This window comes from Hyperolius riggenbachi, chromosome 4 (genome assembly GCF_040937935.1).
Source record: "Hyperolius riggenbachi isolate aHypRig1 chromosome 4, aHypRig1.pri, whole genome shotgun sequence".
NCBI lineage: Eukaryota > Metazoa > Chordata > Amphibia > Anura > Hyperoliidae > Hyperolius > Hyperolius riggenbachi.
The window spans coordinates 366,097,676-366,119,760 of record NC_090649.1 but is presented as its reverse complement, the minus strand read 5'-3'; the positions used below and the strand labels follow the sequence as shown (position 1 = coordinate 366,119,760).

Below are 22,085 nucleotides of genomic sequence, written 5' to 3'. Positions count from 1 at the left end.
TGGGGTTAGGCCCTATTGAGTTGAAAGCTGCCAAGAAGGGGTCTGCTAGTGTTGTCGCAAAAGTTTTATAGTATAGGTCGGTCAGTCCGTCTGGACCTGGACTTTTCCCTGCCTTTAATTTGCTAACAGTGTTAGTGAACTCTTCTTTTGTGATTGGTGCATCTAGATTCTCCGCTTTGATCTTTTCTAGAGGGTTGGGGCCATATTTGGAGAGGAATTTTTGAATTTTGTGTTGTCTGATAGTTTTTTGTTGGGCAGGCAGGTTTCCCTGGTCTATATTGTATAGATCCTCGTAATATTGTCTAAATGTTTTTAATATGGATTTGGAGATTGTATGTTTCTGGCCTTTTTTATCTATTATCATGTCTATCTGTTGCTGGGCTTGTCTCTTCCTGAGTTTCCTAGCCAAGAACGCACCTGCTTTATTGGACCATTCATAGATTGTTTTTTCAGCCCTCAGTATTCTCTTTTTTGCTGATATATGTAATAAATGTTCAATTTCCTCTCTAGTGGTAGTAAGTTCAGTGAGAATTTGTGCCGCTTGTTTCATTTTATGTTTTTTCTCAAGTTGTTGGAGTTTTAAGAGTAGGGAGGTTAGTTTTGCTTCTTTTTCTATCTTCTTCTCTTTTCCCAATCTAATGAATTCTCCTCTAACTACTGGTTTATGTGCTTCCCAGGTCAGTAATGGTGAACTGTCTGGGGTCGAGTTGTTTTGTAGGTATTCCTTTAGCGAGTCATTTATCCTTGCCTGGGACTTTTCTGTGTCTAGCAAATCTGGATTAAGTATCCATATGAATTGATTTGATCTGACTGTGGGGAATTGCAATGTTAGATATACTGGCGCATGGTCGGACAGTAATTGTTGTCCTATTGTAATGATCGCTGCTGCAGCAGCTATTACTGGAAGTATTAGTGCTGCAGCTCAGGCAGTTCTGATCTATTTCCATGCAAGTTGCATAGCTTTGTCTGTCTTTCCCTGCTGTCAGCTTGTGACTGATTATCATTCACCTGTGTGGGAATCTGCATGTCTGCTCCCATTGGATGACCTCAGTATAAAGATCTGCTTCCTGCAGGGTTTCCTTGGGTTTTCATAGCTTCAGCTTAGCCTGTCTTGCTGTCGCTTTAGCCCCCGATCGTGTTTCTTGTTAAAGATACTTTGCTGGTCTTTGCATCATATATTGGTTCATTGCCAATATATATGCATACCAGCACGTTTATTATTTTCCTTGTATTTGTGTTACGTTGATATATCAGTGTTGCTGATATATACGTACACGAACTGTTTATTTCCTGTGTTCAGTTAGTCAGTTTTCCAGCACGTTTTGGTAGTTTGCGCGTACCGTGAACACCCGTGCTGAGCTAGTTATCCTGTTCCTGTTCCTGTTTGTGGATTGCGTTCATCTCTGCGAAGAGATAACGAATCCTTCTGAATCCTGTTCTGTTACTGTTTGTGGATTGCGTTCATCTCTGCGAAGAGATAGCGAATCCTTCTGAGTCCTGTTCCCTGTATTACTCCAGTCCTAGTCAGCGTTCCTGCTTATGTCATATATCGGTTCATTGCCGATATATACATATGTTAGTCAGAAGTTACAAATAGTTTAATTGATAGCTGTAATTGTAATACGCTAGGAAAACATACTTATTGTATATTTATCTGTGTTACGTTCATCTATCTTAATCCTGCTATTTTCTGACTGTCCTGTCCTGTCTTTGTGAGGCACGCCATCGCCGCAGCGCATTGGCTGCCTCATTCCAGTCTGTCTGGTTTTGGACGCTTGCTGTCGCTAAGTAGCCGCTAGCTAGCAAGCGTTCATTCTGTCTACCTGTTCTGATCTCCTCAGTTCTGGTTTATGCGCTCAGCGCTACTTTGCGCTGAGACGTTATAACGAAAGCATTGTTTGTGGCTGTCAGATCTGCACCGGCTCTGTGCGCCACAATCTCCTATTGGAGTCAGTCCTCCCCTCCACTATACTAGGGATAGCCTGTTTCCTGGTGCTAGTGTGTGTACCTCCTCCACGCCAGCTCATGCGTTGCATGCTGACTGTGGAGAATACACCACCAAGCGTTACACCTATGTTGGTGTCAGTTGCCCACTCCAGGTCTGCTTGTGTTAGGAATAGATAATCTATTCTGGAGTACTTGGCGTGGGGGTCTGAGTAATGAGTGTAGTCTTTTGTTTTTTTGTGCTGGAGTCTCTAAACATCCATGAGTCTTAGAGAGAGTAGGTTTTGCTTGATGTTTTTAATGGCTCTGAAGGGTAGGGAGGATTTGCCATTTGATGTGTCTATGCTGGGGTTTAGTGGTGTATTCATGTCTGCGCCTAGAATTATCATGCCCTGTGCAAAATCATGTAGTAGATTGGAGGTTCTGTTTATGAAAGCTTCTTGTTTTTCATTTGGGGCGTATAAAGCTGCTATGGTAATTACTCTATTTCCGTAGTTACCTTTAATGAGAAGATACCTGCCCTCTGGATCCTTTTTGCAGTCTGTGACTGTGAGTGAGCAGTTATTGTGAATTAAAATGGAAACCCCTTTGTTTTTACCCTCCTTGGAAGTGGCATGGTAACACTGCGTAAAGTTCCTGTCTCTCAGGACTGGGACTTTGTTTTCCCTAAAGTGCGTTTCTTGGAGGATAGCAATGGAAGTTTTTTGTTTTTGTAGGAATTTTAATAGGGTAGAGCGTTTTTCTGGTGTATTTAGGCCATCTATGTTCCAGGATGTCACCTTCCATTTTACTCCCTTCCCCCCAACGTGGGAGCCCCCCTGTTTGGTTGTCATTATCCCCCAAAAAGTTTGGTGAGTTGATTAACTTTGGTTCGGTCGGTCAGGCTTTACTGCAAGGGTTCACTATCGCACGATAAGTATCAGTACAAAGTATCTGTACGGTGGATGAAAGTAGAATCCCCTTTGAGAGGTAGTTTGAGGCGGGCAACCAGTACCCACCCCTAAATACCAGCTCAAATTCAATTAGGGGTGTTGTCAGAGAGCTTGTAATACAGGCTCTCTGGTGTGGGGTGGTGATGGTATATTTTTGGCACTTCAAAAGTGAGAGGTGGAAAATCTTTTATAATAAGAGCATCTGACTATTGGACCCTTATTTGAACAGGGTACTTTGGACCCAATATGTATGCTGCAATCTCCTAACCCCTGGCTGTGTAATTGCTATAACAAAGTGGAGTGACCTGCTGTTATGTATATTGAGCAGGTGGATGATGTGACTCAATGATGGGAATGGCCCCTCTTGTTTCTGTAACACGGGGCTTGTTGGTACCTGGAGTTCCTTACCAAATGTAAGAGTGTTGATAGATGAATGTGTACTGATCATTCTAAGCAGGCACTAAATTCTCTTTCTACTGAATCGCTTTCGTGGAGCGGTGTTGGAGGTGGTCCCGGTCCCCGCAGAAGGCGGGTTCCGGGAGTGCAGCGATCCAGGACTATCAGTATTGATTTAGTGTAGTTAATATTTATTTTCTGAGGTGCTCTGCCAGCAAGGCAGAGGTAGCTTAATAGGCATTGCCTAGTATAATCATTGCTTAGTATAATCTGCCCACACTGCATCCCGGTTCCCCTCCCCTCCCCCATCAGCAACCAAAACACAGATATCATACAGTAATCCTTCTAATGCACTTTTGTGTTAATATCCACTAGGAATAAAGTTAATGAGAAAAACCGTTACATCAGAAAATGTGTTAGTAGCGGTGCATGCATAGGGGTAAGCACGGGATAGGGACCTCGCTCAGAGTGTCCATGCGTGGATGGATGGCTCGCATTCAATGATTAGATTGTGAGAGGAAAGAGGTTAGGCTGCAGTATGAGAAGGGGCAGTGGTCTGTTCGATCCTATTGGTACGTTTGAGGGAAAACAGTGGAAGTAAAGGTCAGGTCACATCATCTCTGCATACTTATGTGTCCGAGTTCTATCGCTTTCTTTTCATATATACTTTCCCTCTATCGCAAGGCCATATTGAACCCAATAGGTATCTGTCACTTCTTGCCACGGGATTTATGGCTTGCAGTCTGTTGTGGAACTGAAGCCTCAGCCGCATATTGGCCTCTTTGCGGAGTAAGAGAATCGTCTCCTTGTATTGGTTGTTTCCGCGTGTCTGTATCTCAAAAGTACAGGGAACAGTGGGAGGTGGTCATTATGTCCCAATGGTTTGCGTAGGGGAAAGCACATAGAGCAAAACTTATTGCTATATTTTAGGGGACCGAAATGAGGATAAAGCCTCTGCGGGTGAGAGAACGGGCTAAATAGCTTGAGCGATAAAACTTACAGTTCGCAAGTCCTGTTAGGCCGCGTCTCCTTCTTCTGAGCCCGAACGGCTTGCCTCGTTGTGAGGAAGTGATCCCATGCTCCTGTGTGACATAGCCGGGGATTGAGGCATTTCTTCATTTCCCTCTGCGTTCGCGGGCTTGGGATCTGCAAGACGGTATTCCTCGTACCAGTCGGGCAAGGCGACTCTAGGCAGACCTAAGATCTTCAGGAAGCCCGTCAGGTCGTGTGGAGTGCGCAAGATGGCAGTGCGGCCTTTGTGTAGAACAGTCAGGGCGAAGGGGAAGCACCATCTGTACTGGAAGCCTTTCTCCTGCAGTACCTTTGTGAGGGGTTTTAAAGCCTTTCGGTTCGTGAGGGTAATTAAAGATAGGTCTTGGTAGAGAGAAATGGAAGTATCGTTGAAGAAGATCTCGTCCTGCGCCCTGGCTGTCTTCATTATGTTTTCCTTTAGTTGGAACGAGGTGAGGCAGCAGACCACATCTTTCGGGGGGTCTCCGTCGGGGCCGCATGGTTTTAAGGCTCTGTGAGCTGCCTCTGACGAACTCTATTGGTGTCTCTTTAGCTCTGTCAAGAAGTTCATTGAAGATTGCAGTAAGGGCGGCCACGAGGGAGTCCGCAGTAACGGTTTCTGGTAAGCCCTTTACTCTTATGTTTGATCTTCTCCCCCTGTTATCCAGATCTTCCAGGTGCCTGCAGTGGTCAATTAGTCGTCTGTTGTGAACAACCGCTGTATTGTGCAGCCATTTTAGCTTAGTGTCTCTCTTCCTCCCGGCCTGCTCTATGTCCTGAATCCTGATGTTGATGGCGGCTACCTCCTCTCTTACTCCTGCTACGGCCGTTGTTATAGTGGCTTTGATTTCTTCTGCTAGTGCCCTCATATCATCCATAGTGGGGAGATCTGCTCTAGTTGTCTGTATAGCGTTGGGCGAGCCCTTACTTTTGTCTGGAGAGCCTCCCGAGGATGCCGGAGAGGAGGCTGTTGTTTCGCTGCGGGACTGCGCCATCTTGCCGGCCGCGTTACTCTGGCTCCGAGATTGATGCGACTTGAATAACTCAGGAACCGTCTTGCCCGCTGAGCCGAAATTGTCCCTTTGAACCCCGCTGTTGGTTCTGATGCGGGTCTGCATGCCCAGGTATTAGGGTGCGAGCTGTATTTTTCGTCCTGCTTGTTTAGTTTAGCTCTGGGTCCGGAGCGCAGCTCTTAAGCGTCCATCTTCACTGCGTGCCTAGCCACGCCCCCCCCCCCTCTTTCACCTCGGGCTCTCCCCTCTGCACTCCCCTCCAGCATTAAATAGTGTGGTTATGCAGGCGGCAGGCAGCGGCAGATACATTCCTTCCGTGCGCTCCAGCGCGGATGTTTCTACCTCTAGTGTCTGACGCTACTTCCTGTTTATACAGGAAGTCGCGTCAGACGCTAGAGAGAGGAGCATCCGTGCCACCAAGCTCTCCCCTCATGCTGCAACCCCTCCAGGTCCTAGGGGGGACATCCTGCTGCGGGCCCCCTGTGACGTAGGGATCAGGCGGGCCCCATAGCTTTCCCCTCATGCTGCAACCCCTCCAGCCCCCAAAAACGGCCCTGAGCGGGAGAGGGGCGGGTTAACCTAACCTGGGGGGGCCGCCTTTCACTCACTACCTAACCTGGGGGTCCCTGTCACTCACAACCTAACCTGGGGGGCGCCTGTCACTCACTACCTAACCAGGGGGTTCCTGTCACTCACTACCTGACCTGGAGGTCGCTGTCACTCACTTCCTAACTGGGGGTCCCTGTCACTCACAACCTAACCTGGGGGGTGCCTGTCACTCACTACCTAACCTGGGGGTCCCTGTCACTCACTACCTAACCTGGGGGTCCCTGTCACTACCTAACTGGGGGTCCCTGTCACTCACTACCTAACCTGGGGGCTACTGTCACTACATACACTGGGGGGGTCCCTGTCACTACCTGAACTGGGGGGGCCCTGTCACTACATGACCTGGGGGGCACCTGTCACTACTTACACTGGGAGGGCTCCTGTCACTGCCTGAACTTGGGGGCTCCTGTCACTGTCTGAACTTGGGGGCTCCTGTCACTGCTTGAACTGGGAGGCTCCTATCACTACCTGAACTGGGGGGCTCCTGTCACTACCTAAACTGGGGGACTCGTGGCGCTACCTTAACTAGGGGGGAACCTGTCACTACCTAAACTATCCAGGCCAGCCAGCCCAGCATCACCACCAGCCAACCAGCCCAGAATCACTGTCAAAAAGGCCACAGCATCACCACCAGTCAGGCCAGCATTTACTTCAACCAGCCAAGCACAGCCCAGCATTACCGCTAGCCAGCCCGGCCACAGCATCACCGCCAACCCAGCCACAGCATTGGCCACAGCATCACCGCCACCCAACCCGGCCACAGCATCACCGCCAGACAGGCCACAGCATCACTGCCAGGCCTTTTAGCCCACACATCATCCCCAATCCAGTCAAAAACAGTATTGCTAGGCACAGCAGCCAGTGCAGGAGAATTCAGAAGCCAGGTGAGAGGTGTCTACCATGTTAAGGGGGCATTCTGCCTATTTATATGAAATGCTGTCTATTTATGTGCCTCATGACTGCTGAATTTGTCTTGTTGGGGGCCTCATGATTGCTGAATTTGTCTTGTTGGGGGCCTCATGATTGCTGATTTTGTCTTGTTGGGGGCCTCATGATTGCTGAGTTTGTCTTGATAGGGGCCTCATGATTGCTAAATTTGTCTTGTTGGGGGTCACATGATTGCTAACTGCAGGACTATGGGAAAAGCTGAATCATCATCATATGAGACAATAACATTAAACCTACTTTTTTAGCTTTTTAAAACAGAAAATAAAATTGGGAGGTTCTAAAAAAAATGAATATATTTTTCAGAAGTAGGATGGATGAAATTGTTTATCTTCACAGTTTATTTTCAACTTGGATTTTCCATAATGTTCATGTATGAGTTAAAACGTTTGTACAGTATTTAGTTTAAATTGCTGTTGCCACAAGGGGGCCCAGTGATTTCTAGTTATGCCCCTGACTATTACCCAAACTGGGGACACCTATAGACCTGGCTACTTATACTGTACTTAGAGGGGTGTGGGAATGTTGGGGTGGAGGGTCCTGGATGAATGTTTGGGTGGGAGTTCCGAGGTCCGTGGGGTTGGAAGGTCGTGGTGGGGGGGCCATAAAACTTTTTTGCTATGGGGCCCAGTCATTTCTAGTTACGCCCCTGAGTGAACAGTTACCAGGCAGCAGCCAGCAATTGTGAGAGATTGAGAGACATTTCACTGCCTATGAACTGCCCATGGAAATGAGGCCTGATTCCTATTCTGGATTGCTAGGCAGTACTAAGTTTTTGCAGTTCAGGAAACATTCCCTCCCATAGTTGCCAGACAGCAGCAAGCAGTTGTAAGAGTTTGACAGTAAGAACTGAGAGGGATATGGCCATAGCTTCCAACTGTCCCTCTTCCAAATAAAATATTGTCGCCATACATTGTACTAGGGACATAATTTCAAAGTAATAACTGGGAAAATGGGCAAACAAAATATGTGGGTTTCAATTACAGTAGTACTTATTTTATTTTTTTATTTGAAAACCTGAGAAATAATGATTTTTTTCTTATTATTACATTTTAAAATGCATATAAAAATTAAATAATTCGTAGCGAAAAGTACCACTCAAAGAAAGCCTAATTGGTGGCAAAAAAAAACAAGATATAGATCTTTTTGATGTGATAAGTAGTGATAAAATTATTGGCAAATGAAAAGGAGGAGCGTTGAAATGTGAAAATTGCTCTGGTCCATAAGGGGGAAACCTCCTTAGTGGTGAAGGAGGCCATTCACAGTGAGTCCGTTGCATTGTGATCAATTCACAAGGCAATGTAGCCAAGATATGGCACCGCATGTTACCACTACAGTGCAGCCATACAGGCATACAGTGTAATAAAAGTATACCTCACTTCCAATGTAAACATTATCCGGTTAACACACAGCATGCAGTGCAGTACTATGCTGGAACCCGCCGCGCCGCACCACATTTGATGTGTTAGGGCTCATTTCCATATAGGGCGCTTACAGGGGCGCTTAGGGAAACACAGTTGTAGAGACAGCAGACAGTGCATAGACTGCACTGTTTGACGTTACCATTCATGTACGGAGATTCACCACTGAATCACCACCCATGTTTTTCTGCATTTAAGGGTGATTTAGCCCGCGGTCCCATTCAGTGTAATGAATGGGATCGCTAGCTCCCACTCCTGGCGTATAACGCGCAATGCAGTGCTGCATGGCTCTGCGTTAAAGTGGAAACTAGCCATCAAACACCATAGGAAAATCATTGCATTGTGATGCAGTATGGTGGTATTGTCTTTTGCAATGCAACACAGCAGACTCAATGTGGAAGGACCCTTATCCTTCTGGATGGATAGTGTAATGGTTAAGGGCTCTGCCTCTGACATGGGAGACCAGGGTTCGAATCTTGGCTCTGCCTGTTCAGTAAGCCAGCACCTATTTCAGCAGGAGACCTTGGGCAAGTCTCCCTAACACTGCTACTGCCTATAGAGCGCGTCCTAGTGGCTGCAGCTCTGGCGCTTTGAGTCCGCCAGGAGAAAAGCGCAATATAAATGTTTGTCTTTGTCTTTTGTCTTTTTATCCTGACATATTGAAAGTCAAAAGGGATCACAAAGGTTCAAGCCCCCTGTGGTTTTCCTCAAGTGCATACCTGGGTGAAGCCAGCTGAAGCAGGGATAGGGGACATTTCCATGTTATTGTTTTACTAATAAAAAAGCCTCACCCATTAAATAGGGCCCCCCTACCCCCCCCCCCCCCCCCCAGCAATGCGAGCACAGATGTGTCCCGCTCGCCCATCCTCCACTGCTGTCTGCAGTATCTGCACACAGGGAGATGTTTCTTGCTTGGCAGTTGGAAAAAGATGTTATTTCCCACAATGCAATGAGGTTCACATACAGCAAATTGTAAGGTCTGAAAGCATGGACACACACACACGCACACACACACAGGGACAGGACGCAGAAACACCCGAATTTTATTATATAGGATTACACATCATTTTAGGTGAATGAGAAACAGATGAGCGAAAATGCCAATATACTTTTTGCCTAATTTTCACGAAAATAACAAGCGACTTTTGTGGTTAATAGCAAAGCCCCCTTACCAGATAGAATCACCAAATTTGCAGGGTATGTTAAAGAGAAAAGTGGGTACAAGAAGAAAATCGATTTTAAAGTCACGATAGGAAAAAAAGTGTACATTTACTGTAAATGACAGATAATGTAGCAACCTAATGGTAGTGTAAATTTACATATATCAAAAGAAAGAGCAATGAATTTCATGATGGGGTTTCCGAGGGGGTCCATACGCAGTGCGTGCGGACCCCTTGGAAACCCTGTAGAAGTGGCAACGCTTTGGCCAGGGAACGCTATACTGCCGCAATAAGGCTGTGTAAGGATTCCTGGCAACTTTACCTATTTTGTAAAACATTTTTTGTTCATGGTGTGAGAAATGAATAAAAAATAAACAAAGGGTCCTCCCCAAGCCTCTTCCCCCATGCAGGCTGGGATAGCCAGAATGCAGAGCGTGGGGCTTCATACCCTGAGCTATACCAGCCTGCACAGTCCATGGTATGGCAAAGCCTCCTACTCTCCACCGGAGCCCTTGTCCAATTCATGGACCAGTGACTTTTCCCCACCTCCAGAGCCCCAAAAGGAGGTGGGGCGACGACACCCTGGAGATTTCATGGTGGCATCTGGGTGTCCCATTTAAGAAGGGGACCCTCAGATGCCCGCCCCTCCACAAGAGAATTGAGTATAGGGGTACATAGTACCCAGTAACAATTTCCACAAAGGGTTAAATGAAATAAAAACACAACCACAAAAAAGTATTTTAATATTCTTTTAATTAACCAGAAATACTTACCTGTACCTTTAAAAAAAAATATTTCCATTTCAATATCTTCGGAACTGTCCCACTCCAATATCCTCTAATGATAATACTAGTTATACTTAGTATACCTAGACCTCCGTCCGTCCCTCTTTCATGGCTTTTCGCTCTCCTCCCCCCCCCCCCACCACACCTATCGCGCTCACCCAAGCAGGCACCTTGGAGCAGAAGGATCCCCACTGGTCTGTTTATAGACCAATGGGAAGCTTTGGAGCCAAATTCAAAGATGCTTTGGCTCTAGCTATACTTAGTATAGCTAGAGCTGTGCAGGGAGCGGCAGTGTGTGGCGGCAGATGTGCAGAGATCTTCAATCGAGATTGCAATATTAGAGGATATTGGCGGGGGAAATTTCCGAGGGTATTGGCGTGGGAACATTTTTTTTTTTTAAAGGTAAATGTAACATTTTTTTTTTAAAGGTAGAGGAAAGTATTTATGGTTAATTAAGAATAATAAAGGGGTATTTTGTACCTCTGTACTTCATTTCTCCTGGGTTGGGGGCTAGTATCTGGGGGTCTCCTTCTTAAAGGGGACTTTTAAATGCCACCATGAACCCCTCCCCTGGGCGGCGGCGCTCCTACCTCCTCTTGGGGCACCGGAGGTTGGGAAGATCGCCTTGTCCATGGATTGGACATGGGCTCTGGGGGAGAGGGGGAGGCTTGTCAGCCCCTCTCCTTCAGAGCCCCCACATACGGGCTGGTATAGCTCAGGGTGCGAAGCCCCATGTGGCCGGGGCTCCGCATCCTGGCTATCCCACCCAGCATGGGGGACAAGGGGTTAAAAAGGCTTGGGAGGGGGAACCCCATGTCATTTTTTTTTATTTCCCACACTCAAACAAATAAATGTTTAGAAAAGTAGGTAAAGTTGCCAGGGATCCTTGTGCAGCCTTATTGTGGCTGTATAGCGTTCCCTGGCCAAAGCATTGCCACTTCCACAGAGTTTCCAGGCAGTCTGGACACCCTGTCTTGAAATTCATTGCTCTTTCTTTTGATATATGTAAATTTACACTACCACTAGGTTGCTACATTATCTGTCATTTACCACATTCAAATGTATATTTTTTTCCTATCATAATTTAAAATCTCCAAAACTATAAGGTTTTTTTCCTCTTGTACCCACTTTTCTCCTTAACATATCCTGTGAAAACATGAAAATTTTAGCGTATTTACATGGAAAATCTCAAACGAAAATGGCATTTTCGAAGCAGAAATGCCTTTGGCAAAAATTCTCAAGAAACACTTGTGAGAAATATTCACTTGACAGTCAAGATCTGAGATATTAACCATTTATGTCACGTGGAGGGTGAGCCTCACGTCTGCAGCGGCAGCTGCTACAGCCACAGGGACGCGCTAGTTATGTCCCTGCAGTTTTTTTTTTGGGGGGGGGGGTTGCATGCGTTCGTGCAGGCAAATGCCCAGGATCACGATGTTGCTAATAGCAGGGCGGATTGGCTGCAGGGGACAAATGTCCCCTGTGCCAATCCGTACATGTCCGCCAAGAATAAACACTGTTTTTTTTCAAAAACAGTGTTTATTCTTAAATAGATCCGCCCCGCTTCCTTCCGCGGCCAATTTCAACCGATTTCCACCACTGATCATTAGATTTATGATGGTAACTTCCCATTCATTAATCTCCCCGCAGGCCACCCGTGATGCAGGCTTCCGTTGAAGCCTGCGTCACTTCCCTAGTTATAATGTAGCAACACATTGTTTCTTATGTAGCGTACTTGTACTCTACATAGGGATTTGCTCAGCGGGGACATCTTGTGGCCAAATAGTAAAATCACACCCACTGACTTTAGGGATTAAATTTTTCCCAGAACGTCTCAGGACAGCAACCCTGAGACTTGTCTCCTTCCACACACACTGGACAGGAAGCTAGTTAAAAGATTTACATAATTGATTAGTCAGGGATTAGACAGGTATATAACATCATGTGCCCTTACCCCATCAGTTGTTTTTCCTGTCCACGCAGGATGCTAGGTGGAGGGAGGTCTGGCCACCCATGCTTTCTGCAGGAGCCGCGGCTCGTGTGTTCCCCTTGGTAGGCGCTGACTAGTAGCTTTAGCGCGGGGACACGCTGCGCGCAATAGCCTCCCTCTCGTCGGACTAAATGCGGAAGTGCGCGTATGCGGAAGTCCCGCCCGCGGGTCACGTGACTGGCGCCTCACGTGACAGGAAGCCGGAAGCAGGAAGGTCCTGGCCCGGCGTGCGCTCCAGCGGCGGTATGCAGCATGGTGCAGCGTGGTATCAGCAGAGGCTGCCCGGGATGAGCTGCTGCAGAGACCGTTGATTGGGGCAATTAAAGGTATGTGCATTAGGGTATGCTGTGGGCGGAGTTGTTTCGACTGGAAAACCTATTTAAATGAATTTCATAGTCAGAATCGGTGACTGACTATGGAGGCTGCCACTGGATCTTCCTCCCAGGGCTCTGTGGAGTGTCGCTCCGTTCCCTCTCTGGTATGATCATATAACATATATGAGGCATATTAGTTGTTGTTGAAGGGTTCTCAGGCTGATGGCTGGTTTTGTCTGTATTTTATTGCAGCCTGAAGCTATTACTATGGAAGCCAAATCAGATTCTAGATCTGACAGGACGGACAGACCAGACAAGCCTGCTAACCCTGTGAAAACTGATACATCCGCTAGAGCTAGTAGATCAGCTGGATCTTCTGGAACTAAAACTACTCAGAAGTCAGTGAAAAAGTGTGCAGTATGTCATGAGAAATTGTCATCATCTTCAAATAAATTACTATGCCAGTCATGTACTGAAAAAGTGGTGAGGGAAGAATCTCCATCTATGTTTAAAGACTTAAGGGGATGGATTAAGTCAGAGATAACCTCTGCTATGGAGTTAATGAGATGTAATCCTGTTAATACTACTCCTGAAGCTGATACTGAGCTGATGGCTGCAGCATCTACTAGTGCTCCACCGGTTGAGTTACCTAAATCTGTTTCTGTACCGATTCCTCCCCAGAGGGAAGGAAAGGCAAAAAAGAGGAGACTAGAGGAAGATGCTGAGGAATCAGATAAATCGGAGGGAGAACTAGAGATCTCTTCATTTGAAGAAATATCTTCTGAATCTGAACAGACGGGGGAAAAAGGTGTTAAAGAGCAGAAATTTGCCTTTTCCACTGAGTTTATGAAGGAGTTGTTAGAACACATGCATAAAGCAATGGGGATTACTACAGAGAAGAAATCATTAACACCACTAGATCAGATGTATGAGACTTTAGCAGACCCTCAGACTTCCTTTATTCCAGTACATGGTACTCTCAAATATTTAATTCAAAGAGAGTGGGAGGTCCCAGAGAAAAGAGCGTTTTGGCCTAAATCTCTGTCCAAAAGATATCCATATAGTTCTGAAGATCAAAAGTACTGAGGGGTTGCTCCAAAACTGGACCCCTCCTTGTCTAAAGTTTCCAGAAAAACGGATCTTCAATTTGAGGACTTTGGTTGCCTGAGGGATCCGATTGATAAAAAGATCGATAATATCCTGAGAAGAGCTTGGGAAGCTGCTTCATTGAACTTTAAACCATCCATAGCTTCTACAGCAGTAGCTAGATCCCTACAACTGTGGTTGGTAGATGTACAATCACAAATTGCTTCAGGGGTTCCCAGGGAAGAGATATTGAATTTATTTCCTAAGATTATGCATGCTTCTAATTATCTTTCTGATGCAGCAGATGATTCAGTCCGGCTTACAGCAAGGACAACGGCCTTGGTCAACTCGGCTAGGAGAGGAGTCTGGGTGAAGACCTGGCAAGGGGACACCTCTTCCAAATCAAAGCTATGTGGGTTACCCTGTGAAGGCAATATGTTGTTTGGATCCAAGCTGGAGGAAACATTAGAGAGAACGGCTGATAAGAAAAAGAATTTTCCCCTGAAAAGAAGGAATTTTCGAGTCAATCGGTCCTTTCGTCCGCAAGGGAAGACAGAGTCAGAAAATAGAGGACAGAAAAGGAGGTGGATACCGAATAAGACCCAAAGACCAAGGGGTAATCCTTCATACTCCTCTACAACACAGCCTCCAAAACAATGACGCCAGTCTTCCAGTGGGCGGAAGGTTAGCCCACTTCTTCGAGGAATGGCAATCAAAGTTTCAAAACAAGTGGCTATTGGACATAATCCTTCAGGGATACAGAATAGAATTTGTCTCTCACCCACCAAATCAGTTCTTCATCACCCCGTCTCCAAGAGCTCAAGGTCAAGCACAGGCTCTAGAAAGCGAAGTGAATATTCTGCTGGAGAAAAGAGTCATTCGTCAGGTCCCAAGATGTCAAGAAGGTCTGTGGTTTTACTCTCCGGTCTTCTTAATAAAGAAACCTCAGGGAAGTTACAGGTTTATCCTAAACTTAAGGAAATTAAACAAAGCAGTCAGATACAGGAAATTTCGAATGGACAATATTCGCTCAGTTCTGAATCTGCTTCAAGAGAGTTGCTGGCTGGCTTCACTGGATCTAAGGGATGCATATCTCCATCTTCCCATACATCTGGAGTCGCAACAGTACCTGAGGTTTGCAGTGTATCTTCAGGGAGAGGTAAGGCATTTTCAATTTAACGCTCTCCCTTTTGGGTTGTCATCCGCCCCTTGGTTGTTTACAAAAGTTATGGCAGAAGTACTGGCTTCTCTAAGATTGAATTCTATCCAGATTATCGCCTACCTAGATGATTTACTTATTTGGGGTCCCTCTGTGAACTCAGTAAATCTTCAACTGGAATTTGCACTGAATTTCCTCCAATCCCTGGGGTGGTTGATTAACTGGGGGAAATCTTCCGTAATTCCTCAACAATGTATGGAATTTTTAGGGTTTGAAATTTCTTCCTCCAGTAAAAGACTGTTTCTACCAGAAAGAAAATCTGCTGTGTTACTGAAATCTGTTCTTTCTTTTCAGAAATTCAAGACTATATCATTAAGGAAAGCCATGGCATTACTGGGGTTACTGACTTCATCCTTTCCAGCAGTGCAGTGGGGTCAGCTTCACTCCAGGACCCTACAGTCCTGGATCCTTTCCAAATGGGACAAACGGCTATCTTCCCTAGACAAGAGATTCTCCATTCCTTGGAACATAAAACACTCTCTGCTATGGTGGTTGGAACCAACACGGTTATCCAAAGGAAATCTATGGGAGCTTCCAACAGAAGTCATAATAACGACAGATGCGAGCTCTTGAGGATGGGGAGCCCACTTGGATACTCTTCTGGCACAAGGTCAGTGGTCACCACTAGTGAGCAGAAGTTCATCGAACAACAGGGAGTTGCAAGCAGTGGGGCAAGCTCTACGGGCCTTCGAATCACAGATTCTTCATTCCCATGTAACAGTGCGGACAGACAACAAGACGGTAGTCGCTTATTTGAACCGCCAGGGAGGAACCAAGAGCAGGACTTTGTGGTGCCAAGCCTCAAAGATCCTTCACTGGGCCGAAAACGAACTAAATTCTCTAAGGGCGGTGCACTTAAAGGGAACCTTGAATTGTCTAGCGGACTACCTGAGCAGACGTCATCTGTTACAGGACGAATGGAGTCTGAACAATCAAGTGTTTCTACAGATCTCAGAGCTATTTGGAATTCCACAAGTAGATCTTTTTGCAACAAGAGCAAATGCAAAATGTCCTCTGTTTTGTTCTCTGAATCCTCAGGACAAGCCTTGGAAGATAGACGCATTCTCAATCAGTTGGAGTCACCACAAGATGTACATTTTTCCTCCGTTTCATCTGATTTCAAGGGTGGTGAACAAGATTTGTCAGGACAAGGCTCAGGCTATCCTGATAGTACCTTACTGGCCCAAAAGACCGTGGTTTGCGCCACTTCAGAGATCTGCTTCCAGTTATCTCCTTCTACCGAGCAATCAGGATCTGCTGACCCAGGGCCCAGCTCGTCATCCCAATTTACACCTTCTACAGCTTTCTGCATGGAGCCTGAGTGGGCAATACTGAAGAGCAAAGGTTTCTCTAATAAGCTATCAGAGACACTCATACAAAGTAGGAAGAAGGTTACCAGACAGATCTATTATAAAGTATGGAAAGTCTACAATAACTGGTGTTTGCAGAATTCGGTGGATACATCAAGATCTACATCAGTACTGGAGTTCTTGCAAGAAGGTTTCCAGAAGGGGTTGAGCATTAGCACCCTGAAGGGTCAGGTCTCGGCATTAAGTGTCTTCCTGGAAAGGAGGTTGGCGGAAGAACAATATGTAATTCGTTTCTTTAAAGCTCTGAAAAGACTTCGACCTATAGCTCGGTCTAAAGTACCTGCATGGGATCTTAATACAGTGTTACAAGGGTTATGCGAACCCCCCTTTGAACCAATTGAGGACAGTTCAGATAAACACCTGACGATAAAAACAGCCTTTCTTTTGGCAATAACATCAGCCAGAAGGATTGGGGAGTTACAGGCGCTTTCGATCAATGAGCCTTATTGTATAATCAGCGAAGATAGAATTACTCTCCGGCTAGATGTAGCCTTCCTGCCTAAAGTGGTTTCTAAATTCCACAGGTCCCAGGAGATTTACTTACCATCCTTCTGTAAGAATCCATCAAACCAGAAAGAAGAGAAATTACACTGCTTAGATGTTAGAAGATGTGTGTTGGAATATCTACAACGTTCTAAACCTTGGAGGAAGTCCAATGCTTTATTGGTGCTCTTTGCTGGAAAATTCAGAGGCAATCAAGCCTCTAGAGCAACCATAGCAAGATGGATCAAACAGGCCATTGCATTAGCATACTTTCAGCAAGGAAAATCACTTCTTTCTTCAGTTAAGGCACACTCAACCAGAGCAGTTGCTACTTCCTGGGCAGAGAGGGCTGGAGCTACAATTGAGCAAATCTGCAAGGCAGCCACATGGTCAAACCACAATACGTTTGTTAAACATTATAAACTTGATGTATTATCTTGTTCTGATTTGTCTTTTGGCAGAAAAGTGTTGCAAGCGGTGGTCCCTCCCTAATAAAGTCTTGTATATCATCTCAGGGTTGCTGTCCTGAGACGTTCTGGGAAAGACAGGAATTACTTACGGTAATGTCTTTTCCAGAAGTCGAAAGGACAGCACCCTATTTACCCACCCGAATGTTTGTTATTAAAAGATTTGAAGCATCATTCTGTGTGGAGTCTTTTTTATTACTGATGGGGTAAGGGCACATGATGTTATATACCTGTCTAATCCCTGACTAATCAATTATGTAAATCTTTTAACTAGCTTCCTGTCCAGTGTGTGTGGAAGGAGACAAGTCTCAGGGTTGCTGTCCTTTCGACTTCTGGAAAAGACATTACCGTAAGTAATTCCTGTCTTTTTTTTATATGTATGTTAAAAGGGCATATTAATATACATTTATGGGCTAAACATTAGCTATGGATGTACAACTAAAAAAATTTACCTTTATTTCCAAATAAAATATTGTTACCATATATTATACTAGGGATATCATTTTAACGTTGCGATAACCGGGACACATGGGCAAATAAAATGTGTGGATTTTAATTACGGTAGCATGTGGTATTTTAAAACTATAATGGCCGAAAACTGTGAAATAATGATTTTTTCATTTTTTTTATTAATTATTCCTATCAAAATGCATTTAGAATAAAAGAATTCTAAACATACAGTAATGTACCACCCAAAGAAAGCCTATTTAGTGGCGTAAAAAACAAGGTATAGATCATTTCTTTGTGATAAGTAGTGATAAAGTTAATGGGGAATGAAAGGGAGGAGCGCTGAAGTGGGAAAATTCCTCTCGTCCATAAGGTGCAAAATACCCGTGGGCTGAAATGGTTAAATATGATGAAGAATCACTCACCTCTTTCATTTCTTCAAATGTCAGTACCAGTAAATTCCCATCATCAATATGTTTGTCCCATTCAAGATGGTAGTCAAAGTATGATCCATACAATACTAAAGCAGAAAATATATGATGCATACATTACTAAAGCAGAAAATACATGCAACACTTGCAAATTAAAAAATCAGTTTTCCCTGAGGATCCCCAGTCAACATTCCATAAGTGACCCAGCAAATTTGGACTGTTTTTTTGTTTTTGAAAGGCACCTGAATTGACCCAAAATCTAATCAGAGGACCTGTGAGTATCTGGACCTCATAATGAACATACTGACTAGTTTATGTTAGCCTCTCCTCTGTTTTACAATTTTTTCCCATGTTCGTTGAATGGAAGCGAAGGAACTCTCCTCCTTTTGCACATGATCTGTCCTACTCCACCCTCCCTAATTTTCCATGTCCCCGCATGGCTGTGTGCAGCGTCCTAGTAGCCACAGGAGTGCAGACAATCAGGGAGTGTGAAGTAGGCCAGATCATGCACCAAAGCCAAAGTGCCTACGGCTTATGGCTATAGTCAGACCCACAAATAGGGGCAACAACACCCCCCACACACACAGACAAACACACACACACTTCCTTCCTTTTGCATTTAATTAATTTTATTAGCATAGCTAAGTTCATAAAGGATTTTTTTTGTATCATTGCGTTAATTATTGCATGGTTCCTTTCTGTTTTGAAGTCTTATTTTGTAGTATAGTGAGTAATATTACTAAGAATAAAACATATTTTATGAATTAAGAAGTTCTGTCTTAAAGGACAACTGAGGTGACATGTGACACGATGAGCTAGAAATGTGTATGTACAGTGTCAAGCACACAAATAACTAGACTGTCTTCCTTTTTTTTTTTTTTTTTTTCTTTCTCTGCCTGAAAAAGTTAAAATCAGGTATTGAAGTGACAGTTTCTGCCTGGGTTTGGACCGGGTCAGACTGGGTCAGACTATAGCATAACCCTCACTGATAAGTAATTACAGCCATAAAACAATTTCCTGCAAATGGCTTCTGGAAGCAGGAAAGAGATAAAAAGGGTCAATAATAATTATTTATAGATTGTGCTCTAACATACTTCAATGGTAGTGTCATCTAGCAGAAACAGTGAAACAGTGATTGAGCAGAAACAGTGAAACAGTAAAAACTTAAAATATAGATTAAAATATAAAATAAAACTGTGGGATATCTAAAAAAAAGTCATTTTTAGAAGACTGAAGATAATTACAATTGTTTTGCTCACCAGTTTATTCTCACCCCGGTTGTCCTTTAACCTTTTGGGGACCAAGTACATTGAATCAACATCCAGCATGTGGTGCTACCGTTCTGACTGGACGTTGATTCAACGTCCACGCTAACGAACCGTCCCGACGCGATCGTGGGCACCGGAGAGGGGAGATTAAGCTGTCATATGACAGCTGACATCTCCACTCAGTGATCAGCAGCCATCGCGTATGGCTGCTGATCCTGTGATCACTACGATCGCTGCCGGATCGTAGTGATCACTTTGACAGCTGCGGCGGCAGGGGGGAAAGAAGAGGATCCACTCACCTCCCTGCCGTTCCCGCGACGATCGACGCCCTCCACCACTCTTACCGGCATCTCTGCTCCTTCTAATGTCAGCACCGGGTCCTGGCTTGATGACGTCATCAAACCGCGACCTGGAACTGAGTGGCAGTAGGAGCAGAGATGCCGGCCGGAGCGGAGGGGTCCGCTGCGGCTCGTCGCTGGAGCTTGGAAGGTGAGAGATTGCTGCTGACAAGGGGGGACACTTGGCCACACAGGGGGAAGACAGCCCAGCAAGACCCTGCAGGGATCCGGCTGCCTGACCCCCTAAATGCGCCCCCCCCACCCCTTCTGCAAAAATGCCTGGTCCTGAAGGGGGGTTAGGCGGCCGGTCCCCAAAAGGTTAATGCTTTGATGGTGGAATTAGTTAAAGAGGCAAGTGTGAAAAAAATGCATAACATGTAAAGATTCTGCAGTGCTGTGCAATACATGAGCCGAAGTTCGGGTACACAACATCAGATACTTACTCAAAGAGAGGGAAACCTCAGGATCCTATCGAGGTTTCCCTCCCTGCTGTGTTGTCCCCCGTCACTGAGTGCAACCCCCCAGAAGATTAGGGACAATTAATTGTTGTTAATCCTAATGATGCCACACAGCTCCTCCTTCTCCTGCGTGGCCACGCAATAGCCGACCCAGCCCGCGCACATGCGCAGTAAGCTAAAGCAGCAGGCTCCGTGATACAGCTCATGCGCGGCTACTGCGTGACCCATCAGGAAGAAGAGCTGAGCAGCCCCGATGTGGAGAGGGGCTGCATTCAAAACTGGGGGTTGTAGATCAGTGAGGGAAGCCTCAGTAAGATTCTGAGGCTTCCCTCTCTTAGGGTATGTATGCGATTTTGATCCCGAGCGTCGGCTCGGGATCACTTTAAAGGGCTTAGATTACAAAATAAATACAGCAATGATAATTTAGTGGTGGCATAGTCTAAGACATTGAAATTAAGAGTGTAAAAAAACCTGGAAGAAGGGGAAAAGGGCAAATAAGGCTAATGGACAAAAAGGGCGTGCCATAGGCTGCAATGCAAAATATTGGCTATTGGATGCTAGTGAAGAAATTAGGGCGCCCGAGAAACAGCTGTTGCAGGGATCGTGATAACAAAACTTTTCCTTTACAGAATAAGGTTTATGACAAATATTGTTTATAAATTCTTACAAAACTTATTTTATCGTTTTTAAATTTCCTTTTCAGGAGTGTAATAAACAAATTTTCATTTTCAATTATTTTATCACTTTAAAATTTGTTTTCATAAGTATAATGCTTAAATATCATTTTAAAGCATTTTTGTATTACAAATATATAACTTTTGGTATTAAAGTTGTTTTCAGTCTTATAATGCGTAAATTATAGTTTTCAAATTTATTATGTTACAAATATATTGCTTTTAACATTACTGTTATTTTAAGAATTTTAATGCGTATGTGATTGTAAGGCTATTTATTCTATTATAAATATATAACTTTTTCTATTTATAAGATTTTGAATACGTACGTGATTGTAAGACTATTTATTCTATTACAAATACAGTATAAAACTTTTACTATTCACAATATTTTTAACGTGTACGTGATTGTAAGGCTATTTATTCTATTAAAAATATATAAATTATTCTTTTCATGTTATTTGCAGGGAAGTATTTTACGGTATCAAATCTATTATTGTTTTTATGTGTGTAAGGGTGTTTGTGCAGGGCGGATGGTTAGGGTTAGGCACCACCAGGGGGTGGTTAGGGTTAGGCACCACCAGTGGGATGGTTAGGGTTATGAACCACGTGTGTGGGGGGGTGGTTAGGGTTAGGCATCACCAGGGGGATGGTTAGGTTTAGGCACCACCAGGGGGGTGGTTAGGGTCAGGCACCACCAGGGGAGTGGTTAGGGTTAGGCATCACTGGCGGGGTGGCGGTTAGGGTTAGGAACCACCAGGGGGGTTTTAGGGTTAGGCACCACCAGGGGGGTCTAGGGGTTAGGGATAGGTACAGGGAAGGTTCTGTGTGAGAGTAGGCTTAGGTATAGTTCCAGTACAATATTTGTAATATATACACTTCATTAAACTATGCTTATTACCACCAAGGGGGGTCTAGAGGTCAGGAATAGGTATAGGGAGAGTTCTGTGTGAAAGTACAGTTAGGCATAGTTGCACTAAAATACTTGTAATATCTACAATTGTATTCCTATGCTTAATACAAGTGTAAATATCGTTTTTTGTTATAGACGGTATTTTGCTATTTCATTACCGTTCATTCAACATATTTAGCCCTTGATTTTCAATTATAATATAGTGTGAGAGAACATGGAAAAGCCGCCGCGTGTGCTGCTGAGGAGGCGGCTGATTCCGCGTCCAATGCGGCGGTTTGCACGCGGAAGCGTGCGTCTGGTAACAGGGCAGAACGCGGAAAAGCCGCCGCATGTAATAACAGTAAGGCGGCTGGTTCCGCGTCCAGCGCGGCGGTTTGCACGCGGCAGCGTGTGTCTGGTGTGGCTGAGTCT

The 22,085-nt window shown here is 44.9% G+C and overlaps 1 protein-coding gene across 1 annotated transcript in view; it reads right to left on the bottom strand.

Annotated features, from left to right (window-relative positions):
• The window catches only part of LOC137504053 (sulfotransferase 6B1-like), an 83,969-nt gene that overhangs the window by 16,573 nt on the left and 45,311 nt on the right, over window positions 1-22,085 (bottom strand). The window contains exon 5 of the mRNA XM_068231977.1: window positions 18,018-18,112. Coding sequence (XP_068088078.1) covers window positions 18,018-18,112 — 95 coding nt within the window. The remainder of the gene's footprint in view (window positions 1-18,017; window positions 18,113-22,085) is intronic.